Here is a 13567-nt window from a genome sequence, read left to right on the forward strand (position 1 = left end):
CAACACCAACCCACCTTCTCCCCAATCCCTCAATCCCACACCGACCCACCTTCTCCCCAATCCCTCAATCCCACACCGACCCACCTTCTCCCCAATCCCTCAATCCCTCACCTACCCACCTTCTCCCCAGTCCCTCAATACAACACCAACCCACCTTCTCCCCAATCCCTCAATCCCACACCTACCCACTTTCTCCCCAATCCCTCAATCCCACACCTACCCACCTTCTCCCCAATCCCTCAATCCCACACCTACCCACCTTCTCCCCAATCACTCAATCCCACACCTACCCACTTTCTCCCCAATCACTCAATCCCACACCTACCCACCTTCTCCCCAATCCCTCAATCCCACACCGACCCACCTTCTCCCCAATCCCTCAATCCCACACCTACCCACCTTCTCCCCAATCCCTCAATCTCACACCTACCCACCTTCTCCCCAATCCCTCAATCCCACACCTACCCACCTTCTCCCCAATCCCTCAATCCCACACCTACCCACCTTCTCCCCAATCCCTCAATCCCACACCTGCCCACCTTCTCCCCAATCCCTCAATCTCACACCTGCCCACCTTCTCCCCAATCCCTCAATCCCACACCTACCCACCTTCTCCCCAATCCCTCAATCTCACACCTGCCCACCTTCTCCCCAATCCCTCAATCCCACACCGACCCACCTTCTCCCCAATCCCTCAATCCCACACCTACCCACCTTCTCCCAAATCCCTCAATCCCACACCTACCCACCTTCTCCCCAATCCCTCAATCCCACACCGACCCACCTTCTCCCCAATCCCTCAAACCCTCACCTACCCACCATCTCCCCAATCCCTCACCTATCCACCTTCTCCCCAATCCCTCAATCCCACACCGACCCACCTTCTCCCCAATCCCTCAAACCCTCACCTACCCACCATCTCCACAATCCCTCAATCCCTCACCTACCCACCTTCTCCACAATCCCTCAATCCCACACCAACCCACCTTCTCCACAATCTCTCAATCCCACACCTACCCACCTTCTCCCCAATCCCTCAATCCCACACCTACCCACCTTCTCCCCAATCCCACACCTACCCACCTTCTCCCCAATCCCTCAATCCCACACCGACCCACCTTCTCCCCAATCCCTCAATCCCACACCTACCCACCTTCTCCCCAATCCCTCAATCCAACACCTACCCACCTTCTCCCCAATCCCTCAATCCCACACCGACCCACCTTCTCCCCAATCCCTCAATCCCACACCTACCCACCTTCTCCCCAATCCCTCAATCTCACACCAACCCACCTTCTCCCCAATCCCTCAATCCCACACCTACCCACCTTCGCCCCAATCCCTCACCTACCCACCTTCTCCCCAATCCCTCAATCCCTCACCTACCCACCTTCTCCCCAATCCCTCCATCCCACACCGACCCACCTTTTCCCCAATCCCTCAATCCCACACCTACCCACCTTCTTCCCAGTCCCTCAATCCCACACCTACCCACCTTCTCCTCAATCCCTCAATCCCACACCTACCCATCTTCTCCCCAATCCCTCAATCCCACACCGACCCACCTTCTCCCCAATCCCTCAATCCCACACCTACCCACCTTCTCCCCAATCCCTCAATCCCACACCTACCCACCTTCTCCTCAATCCCTCAATCCCACACCTACCCACCTTCTCCCCAATCCCTCAATCCCACACCTACCCACCTTCTCCCCAATCCCTCAATCCCACACCTACCCACCTTCTCCCCAATCCCTCAATCCCACACCTACCCACCTTCTCCCCAATCCCTCAATCCCAAACCTACCCACCTTCTCCACAATCCCTCAATCCCACACCTACCCACCTTCTCCCCAATCCCTCAATCCAACACCGACCCACCTTCTCCCCAATCCCTCAATCCAACACCTACCCATCTTCTCCCCAATCCCTCAATCCCACACCAACCCACCTTCACCCCAATCCCTCAATCCCACACCTACCCACCTTCTCCCCAATCCCTCACCTATCCACCTTCTCCCCAATCCCTCAATCCCTCACCTACCCACCTTCTCCCGAATCCCTCACCGACCCACCTTCTCCCCAATCCCTCAATCCCAAACCGACCCACCATCTCCCCAATCCCTCAATCCCACACCTACCCACCTTCTCCCCAATCCCTCAAACCCACACCTACCCACCATCTCCCCAATCCCTCAATCCCACACCTACCCACCTTCTCCACAATCCCTCAATCCCACACCTACCCACCTTCTCCCCAATCCCTCAATCCCACACCTACCCACCTTCTCCCCAATCTCTCAATCCCACACCTACCCACCTTCTCCCCAATCCCTCAATCCCACACCTCCCCACCTTCTCCCCAATCCCTCACCTACCCACCTTCTCCCCAATCCCTCACCTACCCACCTTCTCCCCAATCCCTCAATCCCACACCGACCCACCTTCTCCCCAATCCCTCAATCCCACACCTACCCACCTTCTCCCCAGTCCCTCAATCCCACACCTCCCCACCTTCTCCTCAATCCCACACCTACCCATCTTCTCCCCAATCCCTCAATCCCACACCTACCCACCTTCTCCTCAATCCCTCAATCCCACACCTACCCACCTTCTCCCCAATCCCTCAATCCCACACCTACCCACCTTCTCCCCAATCCCTCAATCCCACACCTACCAACCTTCTCCCCAATCCCTCAATCCCACACCTACCCACCTTCTCCCCAATCCCACCTGGGCAGAGGAGCGTGCGTGCGGGTGGCCGGCCGGGTCGGGGGATCCGTGAACCGACACGGTCATTTTAGTCTGGACGTTTTATTGATGAGTTGACATTACAATTTGCAGAGATACAAAGAGAGAGACAAACACCCTCCAAACCTCTGGCCCCCTGTCCCTCGCCCGTCACCTGGATCTCCGCGAGACCCAGAAAGAGACCCGGGGGTCGAGGCGGCCGGGGGGGCGCGGGCTGTGGGAGAGGGAGAGGGAGAGCGGGGCCAGCGAGCAGGTGCAGATACCGAGACGCCTGGACACACGGGTACTGTCGCACTTGGGGTCTGTTGCGGAATCCCTCCCCTGGGGGGGTCTCTTCCTCTCTCTCTCTCTCTCATGGGGGGAATCCCTCCCCTGGGGGGTCTCTCCCTCTCTCCCTCTCTCTCGTGGGGGGAATCCCTCCCCTGGGGGGGTCTCTCCTTCTCTCTCGTGGGGGGAATCCCTCCCCTGGGGGGTCTCTCCCTCTCTCTCTCTCTCTCTCGTGGGGGGAATCCCTCCCCTGGGGGGGGTCTCTCCCTCTCTCTCTCTCTCTCTCGTGGGGGGAGTCCCTCCCCTGGGGGGTCTCTCCCTCTCTCCCTCTCTCTCGTGGGGGGAATCCCTCCCCTGGGGGGGTCTCTCTCTATCTCACTCTCTCTCGTGGGGGGAATCCCTCCCCTGGGGGGGTCTCTCCCTCTCTCTCTCTCTCTCTCGTGGGGGGAGTCCCTCCCCTGGGGGGGTCTCTCCCTGTCTATCTCACTCTCTCTCGTGGGGGGAGTCCCTCCCCTGGGGGGTCTCTCCCTCTCTCTCTCTCTCTCTCTCTCGTGGGGGGAATCCCTCCCCTGGGGGGGTCTCTCCCTCTCTCTCTCTCTCTCTCGTGGGGGGAGTCCCTCCCCTGGGGGGGTCTCTCCCTGTCTCTCTCTCGTGGGGGGAGTCCCTCCCCTGGGGGGGTCTCTCTCTCTCTCTCTCTCCCTCATCGGGGGGAGTCTCTCCCCTGGGGGTCTCTCTCTCTCTCTCTCGTGGGGGGAGTCCCTCCCCTGGGGGGGTCTCTCCCTCTCTCTCGTGGGGGAATCCCTCCCCTGGGGGGGTCTCTCCCTCTCTCTCTCGTGGGGGGAGTCCCTCCCCTGGGGGGGTCTCTCCCTCTCTCTCTCTCTCTCTCGTGGGGGGAGTCCCTCCCCTAGAGGGGGGTCTCTCTCTCTCTCGCAGTGGGGGGAGTCCATCCCCCGGGGGAGGGGGGCGTCTCTCTCCCTCTCTCCCTCTCCCTCTCTCCCTCTCCCTCCCCCTCCCTCCTCCCTCTCCCTCTCTCTCTCTCTCACAGGGGGGAATCCCTCCCCTGGGGGAGGGTCTCTCTCTCTCGCAGTGGGGGGAGTCTCTCCCCCGGTGGAGGGGGGCGTCTCTCTCCCTCTCTCTCCCTCTCTCTCTCTCTCTCTCTCTCCCTCTCTCTCCCTCTCTCCCCCTCCCTCCTCCCTCTCCCCCCACCCCCCCCCCCCCCGGACCTCCCCCCTGCCTCCCTCAGCGGTGCGTGCGCTGGTGGTTGGTGAGGTGACTCGTGCGGGCGAACGTCTTGCCGCACACGCCGCAGATGAACCTGCTCTCGGGCCCGTGCGTGCGCTCGTGCCTCCGCAGCTTGCCGGCCGTGTAGAACCTCTTGGCGCAGCTCCCGCAGCCGAACGGCCGCTCGCCGGTGTGGATCTGCCGGTGCACGGCCAGCTTGCTGGCGGTGTAGAAGCGCTTGGCGCACAGCGGGCACTGGAAGGGGCGCTCGCCCGTGTGCGTGCGCCCGTGGCGGTTGAGCTCGCTGGAGGTGTAGAAGCGCTTGGCGCACAGCGGGCACTGGAAGGGGCGCTCGCCCGTGTGATAGCGGCGGTGGATCTCCAGCACGGCCAGGCGGCAGAAGCGCTTGCCGCAGACGCCGCACTCGAACGGCCGCTCGCCGGCGTGCGCCCGGCGGTGGCGCACGAGGTCGCCCGTGACGCAGAAGGCCTTGTGGCAGACGGCGCACTCCAGGGGGCCCTGCCCCCCTCCCCGGTACTGCTGGTGACGCCGCAGGTTGCTGGCCCGGTTGAAGCGGTTCCCGCAGACGCCGCACTCGAACGGCCGCTCGCCCGTGTGCACCCGCAGGTGGCGCTCCAGGTGAGAGCGGCAGCTGAAGCCCTTCTCGCAGACGGCGCAGTGGCAGGCCGGGGGCTCCGTCAGGTGGCAGGGCCCGCCCTCTCCGCCCGTCCCCGACGCCCCTTCCTCGTCCTCGTCCTCCTCCTCCTCCTCCTCCTCCTCAGGATCCTCCTCGTGCTCCGGCTCCATCCGTCGGCGGGGGGGCGGGGGGGGGGGGATGATGATGGGGGAAACGCGCGCCGCCTCCCGCAGTCGAATGGCCGCCTAGACACGCACACACACACACACACACGGACGCACACACAAAAGGACAGACCCGCGTTAAGACCACGACTTTAACTTGGTGTGAAAGTATCCCCTCCCCCCGCCACCGCCGGCCCGCCACTGCCAAAGGCGCTTCGTCAGGCCTCGAGGGGCTGAATGGCCTCCTCCTGATCCTGAGCAACAGGCTCGAGGGGCTGAACGGCCTCCTCCTGTTCCTGTGTAACAGGCTCGAGGGGCTTGAATGGACTCCCTCCTGTTCCTGTGTAACAGGCCTCGAGGGGCTGAATGGCCTCCTCCTATCACTGAGTAACAGGCCTCGAGGGGCTGAACGGCCTCCTCCTGTTCCTGTGTAACAGGCTCGAGGGGCTGAATGGGCCTCCTCCTGTTCCTGTGTAACAGGCTCGAGGGGCTGAACGGCCTCCTCCTGTTCCTGTGTAACAGGCTCAAGGGGCTGAACGGCCTCCTCCTGTTCCTGTGTAACAGGCTCGAGGGGGCTGAACGGGCCTCCTCCTGTTCCTGTGTAACAGACTCGAGGGGCTGAACGGCCTCCTCCTGTTCCTGTGTAACAGGCTCGAGGGGCTGAACGGCCTCCTCCTGTTCCTGTGTAACAGGCTCAAGGGGCTGAACGGCCTCCTCCTGTTCCTGTGTAACAGGCTCGAGGGGCTGAACGGCCTCCTCCTGTTCCTGTGTAACAGGCTCGAGGGGCTGAACGGCCTCCTCCTGTTCCTGTGTAACAGGCTCGAGGGGCTTGAATGGACTCCCTCCTGTTCCTGTGTAACAGGCCTCGAGGGGCTGAATGGCCTCCTCCTATCACTGAGTAACAGGCCTCGAGGGGCTGAACGGCCTCCTCCTGTTCCTGTGTAACAGGCTCGAGGGGCTGAATGGGCCTCCTCCTGTTCCTGTGTAACAGGCTCGAGGGGCTGAATGGCCCTCCTCCTGTTCCTGTGTAACAGGCTCGAGGGGCTGAATGGCCTCCTCCTGTTCCTGTGTAACAGGCTCGAGGGGCTGAATGGGCCTCCCTCCTGTTCCTGTGTAACAGGCTCGAGGGGCTGAATGGCCTCCTCCTGTTCCTGTGTAACAGGCTCGAGGGGCTGAACGGCCTCCTCCTGTTCCTGTGTAACAGCCTCGAGGGGCTGAATGGCCTCCTCCTGTCCCAGATTACGACACTGACCACACTTTAAACTTACTCCCTCGATCGTAAAGTGCTCTGGGACGTCCTGAGACGGTGAGACGGGTCGGGAGGAGTCCCAGTCCTCGACTCCCTCTCCCCTCCCCTTTTCCTCTCTCTCTCCCCCCGTCTTTGTCTCCTGTTCCCCGATGGGGGTTTCACATCACCACCCGTTTATACCGGGCCCTTTAACAGAGTAAAGACGTCCCCGGACCCCACCTCCTCTGGGGCTGGAGGCAACGGGGGAGCGATGGGAATCGGGGGACGAGACCTTCAGAAATAGGAGCAGGAGGAGGCCACTCGGCCCCTCGAGCCCTGCTCCCCCATTCCATCAGATCATGGCTGATCTTCTCCCTCAACTCCTCTTTCCCGCCCGATCCCCGTATCCCTCGACTCCCCCAGAGTCCAAATATCCATCGATCTCAGCCTCGAATACACTCAACGTCTGAGCATCCACAGCCCTCTGGGGGAGAGAAACAGTTTTGGGGATTGATACAGGGCTATGGGGGGAGAGTGGGGCAGTGGGATTAGTTTGGGGATTGATGCAGGACCATGGGGAGAGAGTGGGGCAGTGGGATTAGTTTGGGATTGATACAGGGCTATGGGGGGAGAGTGGGGCAGTGGGATTAGTTTGGGGATTGATACAGGACTATGGGGAGAGAGTGGGGCAGTGGGATTAGTTTGGGGATTGATACAGGACTATGGGGAGAGAGTGGGGCAGTGGGATTAGTTTGGGGATTGATACAGGACTATGGGGAGAGAGTGGGGCAGTGGGATTAGTTTGGGATTGATACAGGACTATGGGGAGAGAGTGGGGCAGTGGGATTAGTTTGGGATTGATACAGGACTATGGGGAGAGAGCGGGGCAGTGGGATTAGTTTGGGGATTGATACAGGGCTATGGGGAGAGAGTGGGGCAGTGGGATTAGTTTGGGGATTGATACAGGGGCTATGGGGAGAGAGTGGGGCAGTGGATTAGTTTGGGGATTGATACAGGACTATGGGGAGAGAGTGGGGCAGTGGGATTAGTTTGGGGATTGATACAGGACTATGGGGAGAGAGTGGGGCAGTGGGATTAGTTTGGGGATTGATACAGGACTATGGGGAGAGAGTGGGGTAGTGGGATTAGTTTGGGATTGATACAGGACTATGGGGGAGAGTGCGGGGCAGTGGGATTAGTTTGGGGATTGATACAGGACTATGGGGAGAGAGCGGGGCAGTGGGATTAGTTTGGGATTGATACAGGACTATGGGGAGAGAGTGGGGCAGTGGGATTAGTGAGGGATTGATACAGGACTATGGGGAGAGAGTGGGGCAGTGGGATTAGTTTGAGGATTGATACAGGACTATGGGAGAGAGTGGGGCAGTGGGATTAGTTTGGGGATTGATACAGGACTATGGGGAGAGAGTGGGGCAGTGGGATTAGTTTGGGGATTGATACAAGGCTATGGGGAGAGAGTGGGGCAGTGGGATTAGTTTGGGGATTGATACAGGGCTATGGGGAGAGAGTGGGCAGTGGGATTAGTTTGTGGGATTGATACAGGACTATGGGGAGAGAGTGGGGCAGTGGGATTAGTTTGGGGATTGATTCAGGGCTATGGGGAGAGAGTGGGGCAGTGGGATTAGTTTGGGGATTGATACAGGACTATGGGGAGAGAGTGGGGCAGTGGGATTAGTTTGGGGATTGATACAGGGCTATGGGGAGAGAGTGGGGCAGTGGGATTAGTTTGGGGATTGATACAGGGCTATGGGGAGAGAGTGGGGCAGTGGGATTAGTTTTGGGATTGATACAGGGCTATGGGGAGAGAGTGGGGCAGTGGGATTAGTTTGGGATTTATACAGGGCTATGGGGAGAGAGTGGGGCAGTGGGATTAGTTTGGGGATTGATACAGGGCTATGGGGAGAGAGTGGGGCAGTGGAATTAGTTTGGGATTGATACAGGACTATGGGGAGAGAGTGGGGCAGTGGGATTAGTTTGGGGATTGATACAGGACTATGGGGAGAGAGTGGGGCAGTGGGATTAGTTTGGGATTGATACAGGACTATGGGGAGAGAGTGGGGCAGTGGGATTAGTTTGGGATTGATACAGGGCTATGGGGAGAGAGTGGGGTAGTGGGATTAGTTTGGGGATTGATACAGGGCTATGTGGAGAGAGCGGGTCAGTGGGATTAGTTTGGGGATTGATACAGGACTATGGGGAGAGGGTGGGGCAGTGGGATTAGTTTGGGGATTGATACAGGGCTATGTGGAGAGAGTGGGGCAGTGGGATTAGTTTGGGGATTGATACAGGGCTATGGGGAGAGAGTGGGGCAGTGGGATTAGTTTGGGATTGATACAGGACTATGGGGAGGGAGCGGGGCAGTGGGATTAGTTTGGGGATTGATACAGGACTATGGGGAGAGAGTGGGGCAGTGGGATTAGTTTGGGATTGATACAGGGCGATGGGGAGAGAGCGGGGCAGTGGGATTAGTTTGTGGGATTGATACAGGACTATGGGGAGAGAGTGGGGCAGTGGGATTAGTTTGGGGATTGATACAGGGCTGTGGGGAGAGAGTGGGGCAGTGGGATTAGTTTGGGGATTGATACAGGGCTATGGGGAGAGAGTGGGGCAGTGGGATTAGTTTGGGGATTGATACAGGACTATGGGGAGAGAGTGGGGCAGTGGGATTAGTTGGGTGATTGATACAGGACTATGGGGAGAGAGTGGGGCAGTGGGATTAGTTTGGGGATTGATACAGGGCTATGGGGAGAGAGTGGGGCAGTGGGATTAGTTTGGGATTGATACAGGGCTATGGGGAGAGAGTGGGGCAGTGGGATTAGTTTGGGGATTGATACAGGACTATGGGGAGAGAGTGGGGCAGTGGGATTAGTTTGGGATTGATACAGGGCTATGGGGAGAGAGTGGGACAGTGGGATTAGTTTGGGCATTGATACAGGGCTATGGGGAGAGAGTGGGGCAGTGGGATTAGTTTGGGGATTGATACAGGGCTATGGGGAGAGAGTGGGGCAGTGGGATTAGTTTGGGGATTGTTACAGGGCTATGGGGAGAGAGTGGGGCAGTGGGATTAGTTTGGGATTGATACAGGGCTGTGGGGAGAGAGTGGGGCAGTGGGATTAGTTTGGGATTGATACAGGGCTATGGGGAGAGAGTGGGACAGTGGGATTAGTTTGGGGATTGATACAGGGCTATGGGGAGAGAGTGGGGCAGTGGGATCAGTTTGGGGATTGATACAGGGCTATGGGGAGAGAGTGGGGCAGTGGGATTAGTTTGGGGATTGATACAGGACTATGGGGAGAGGGTGGGGCAGTGGGATTAGTTTGGGGATTGATACAGGACTATGGGGAGAGAGTGGGGCAGTGGGATTAGTTTGGGATTGATACAGGACTATGGGGAGAGTGCGGGGCGGTGGGATTAGTTTGGGATTGATACAGGGCTATGGGGAGAGAGTGGGGCAGTGGGATTAGTTTGGGATTGATACAGGACTATGGGGAGAGAGCGGGGCAGTGGGATTAGTTTTGGGATTGATACAGGGCTATGGGGAGAGAGTGGGGCAGTGGGATTAGTTTGGGGATTGATACAGGACTATGGGAGAGAGTGGGGTCAGTGGGATTAGTTTGGGATTGATACAGGACTATGGGGGAGAGTGCGGGGCAGTGGGATTAGTTTAGGGATTGATACAGGACTATGGGCGAGAGAGCGGGGCAGTGGGATTAGTTTGGGATTGATACAGGACTATGGGGAGAGAGTGGGGCAGTGGGATTAGTGTGGGATTGATACAGGACTATGGGGAGAGAGTGGGGCAGTGGGATTAGTTTGAGGATTGATACAGGACTATGGGGAGAGAGTGGGGCAGTGGGATTAGTTTGGGGATTGATACAGGACTATGGGGAGAGAGTGGGGCAGTGGGATTAGTTTGGGGATTGATACAGGACTATGGGGAGAGAGTGGGGCAGTGGGATTAGTTTGGGGATTGATACAGGACTATGGGGAGAGAGTGGGGCAGTGGGATTAGTTTGGGGATTGATACAGGACTATGGGGAGAGAGTGGGGCAGTGGGATTAGTTTGGGGATTGATACAGGACTATGGGGAGAGAGCGGGGCAGTGGGATTAGTTTGGGGATTGATACAGGGCTGTGGGGAGAGAGTGGGGGCAGTGGGATTAGTTTGGGGATTGATACAGGACTATGGGGAGAGAGTGGGGCAGTGGGATTAGTTTGGGGATTGATACAGGACTATGGGGAGAGAGTGGGGCAGTGGGATTAGTTTGGGGATTGATACAGGACTATGGGGAGAGAGTGGGGCAGTGGGATTAGTTTGGGGATTGATACAGGGCTATGGGGAGAGAGCGGGGCAGTGGGATTAGTTTGGGGATTGATACAGGACTATGGGGAGAGAGCGGGGCAGTGGGATTAGTTTGGGATTGATACAGGACTTTGGGGAGAGAGTGGGGCAGTGGGATTAGTTTGGGGATTGATACAGGACTATGGGGAGAGAGTGGGGCAGTGGGATTAGTTTGGGGATTGATACAGGACTATGGGGAGAGAGTGGGGCAGTGGGATTAGTTTGGGGATTGATACAGGACTATGGGGAGAGAGTGGGGCAGTGGGATTAGTTTGGGGATTGATACAGGACTATGGGGAGAGAGTGGGGCAGTGGGATTAGTTTGGGATTGATACAGGACTATGGGGAGAGAGTGGGGCAGTGGGATTAGTTTGGGGATTGATACAGGGACTATGGGGAGAGAGTGGGGCAGTGGGATTAGTTTGGGGATTGATACAGGACTATGGGGAGAGAGTGGGGCAGTGGGATTAGTTTGGGGTTTGATACAGGACTATGGGGAGAGAGTGGGGCAGTGGGATTAGTTTGGGGATTGATACAGGGCTATGGGGAGAGAGTGGGGCAGTGGGATTAGTTTTGGGATTGATACAGGGCTATGGGGAGAGAGTGGGGCAGTGGGATTAGTTTGGGGATTGATACAGGACTATGGGGAGAGAGCGGGGCAGTGGGATTAGTTTGGGGATTGATACAGGACGATGGGGAGAGAGTGGGGCAGTGGGATTAGTTTTGAGATTGATACAGGACTATGGGGAGAGAGTGGGGCAGTGGGACTAGTTTGGGGTTTGATACAGGACTATGGGGAGAGAGTGGGGCAGTGGGATTAGTTTTGGGATTGATACACGACTATGGGGAGAGAGCGGGGCAGTGGGATTAGTTTGGGGTTTGATACAGGACTATGGGGAGAGAGTGGGGCAGTGGGATTAGTTTGGGGATTGATACAGGGCTATGGGGAGAGAGTGGGGCAGTGGGATTAGTTTGGGATTGATACAGGACTATGGGGAGAGAGTGGGGCAGTGGGATTAGTTTGGGGATTGATGCAGGGCTATGGGGAGAGAGTGGGGCAGTGGGATTAGTTTGGGGATTGATACACGACTGTGGGGAGAGAGTGGGGCAGTGGGATTAGTTTGGGGATTGATACAGGGCTATGGGGAGAGAGTGGGGCAGTGGGATTAGTTTGGGGATTGATACACGACTGTGGGGAGAGAGTGGGGCAGTGGGATTAGTTTGGGGATTGATACAGGGCTATGGGGAGAGAGTGGGGCAGTGGGATTAGTTTGGGGATTGATACAGGACTATGGGGAGAGAGTGGGGCAGTGGGATTAGTGTGGGGATTGATACAGGACTATGGGGAGAGAGTGGGGCAGTGGGATTAGTTTGGGGATTGATACAGGACTATGGGGAGAGAGCGGGGCAGTGGGATTAGTTTGGGGATTGATACAGGACTATGGGGAGAGAGTGGGGCAGTGGGATTAGTTTTGGGATTGATACAGGACTATGGGGAGAGAGTGGGGCAGTGGGATTAGTTTGGGGATCGATACAGGACTATGGGGAGAGAGTGGGGCAGTGGGATTAGTTTGGGGATTGATACAGGGCTATGGGGAGAGAGTGGGGCAGTGGGATTAGTTTGGGGATTGATACAGGACTATGGGGAGAGAGTGGGGCAGTGGGATTAGTTTGGGGATCGATGCAGGGTTATGGGGAGAGAGTGGGGCAGTGGGATTAGTTTGGGGATTGATACAGGACTATGGGGAGAGAGTGGGGCAGTGGGATTAGTTTGGGGATTGATACAGGGCTATGGGGAGAGAGTGGGGCAGTGGGATTAGTTTGGGGATCGATACAGGACTATGGGGAGAGAGTGGGGCAGTGGGATTAGTTTGGGGATTGATACAGGACTATGGGGAGAGAGTGGGGCAGTGGGATTAGTTTGGGGATTGATACAGGACTATGGGGAGAGAGTGGGGCAGTGGGATTAGTTTGGGGATTGATACAGGGCTATGGGGAGAGAGTGGGGCAGTGGGATTAGTTTGGGGATCGATACAGGACTATGGGGAGAGAGCGGGGCAGTGGGATTAGTTTGGGGATTGATACAGGGCTGTGGGGAGCGGACGGGGCTGGGTGATTATTATGGGATTGATACAGGAGCCGCCTCCCTCTAATGCTCTGTTAAAACCCCTCACCTGGCGAGCTGTGATGTCGTGCCCTGTCTCTCCGATCTCCTGCAGAGCCCTTCCTCCCGCTGCAATGGCTGACTTTCCGTTCCACTCTCCGTCGGGGAGGGGGCCGCGCCTGGATTCCTGCGGGAAAAATTCCCAATGAGACACGATGCCGATCTCTGCCCGGGACACTCCGACGCGATTGTGACTGAGCTGGTTCACCGGAGGCAAAAGTCGAAACACTCAATTCAACTACAAACGTGCTCTCAATTGGGGACAGATAGTTTATGACCCTAACCCCCCGCCCCTCCCACATCCCTCTTTCCCTCCGGACCTGTCTGTGATATGATTCAACGTTTAATTGACGACTGTTACTGAGCTGGGTCACTGGAGGGAAAAATCGAGGCACTCAATTCAACTACAAACGTGCTCTTTTTCGTTCGGACAGATTTTTACCCGAACACGGGAGTGTACAGTGGAACCTGTATCATCGTCCACTAAAAACAGTCTCTCCCTTGGTGATCTACTCTTAACAAAACCCTTCATAATTTTAAACCCCTCTATTAAATCTCCCCTCAACCTCCTCTCCTTTGAGGAGAACAACCCCAGTCTCTCCTCCGCACAATCGGAGGGTCAGTACCGAGGGAGGGCCGCACTGTCGGAGGGTCAGTACCGAGGGAGGGCCGCACTGTCGGAGGGTCAGTACTGAGGGAGTGCCGCACTGTCGGAGGGTCAGTACTGAGGGAGCGCCGCACTGTCGGAGGGTCAGTACCGAGGGAGGGCCGCAC

The 13567-nt window shown here is 57.5% G+C and overlaps 1 protein-coding gene across 1 annotated transcript; it reads right to left on the reverse strand.

The window, feature by feature from the left end:
• Positions 1 to 2797: 2797 nt before the first annotated feature.
• On the reverse strand, positions 2798 to 12987 carry LOC137307670 (oocyte zinc finger protein XlCOF6.1-like). Its single transcript, XM_067976896.1, has 2 exons — positions 12804 to 12987; positions 2798 to 5120 (listed from the first exon to the last, which is right to left on the reverse strand). Exon 2 carries the CDS (start codon positions 5043 to 5045, stop codon positions 4257 to 4259), a length of 789 nt encoding a protein of 262 aa, XP_067832997.1. The 5' UTR covers positions 5046 to 5120; positions 12804 to 12987; the 3' UTR covers positions 2798 to 4256.
• Between the last annotated feature and the right edge of the window lie 580 nt (positions 12988 to 13567).

The sequence above is a fragment of the Heptranchias perlo genome, unplaced genomic scaffold (assembly GCF_035084215.1).
Source record: "Heptranchias perlo isolate sHepPer1 unplaced genomic scaffold, sHepPer1.hap1 HAP1_SCAFFOLD_1086, whole genome shotgun sequence".
NCBI lineage: Eukaryota > Metazoa > Chordata > Chondrichthyes > Hexanchiformes > Hexanchidae > Heptranchias > Heptranchias perlo.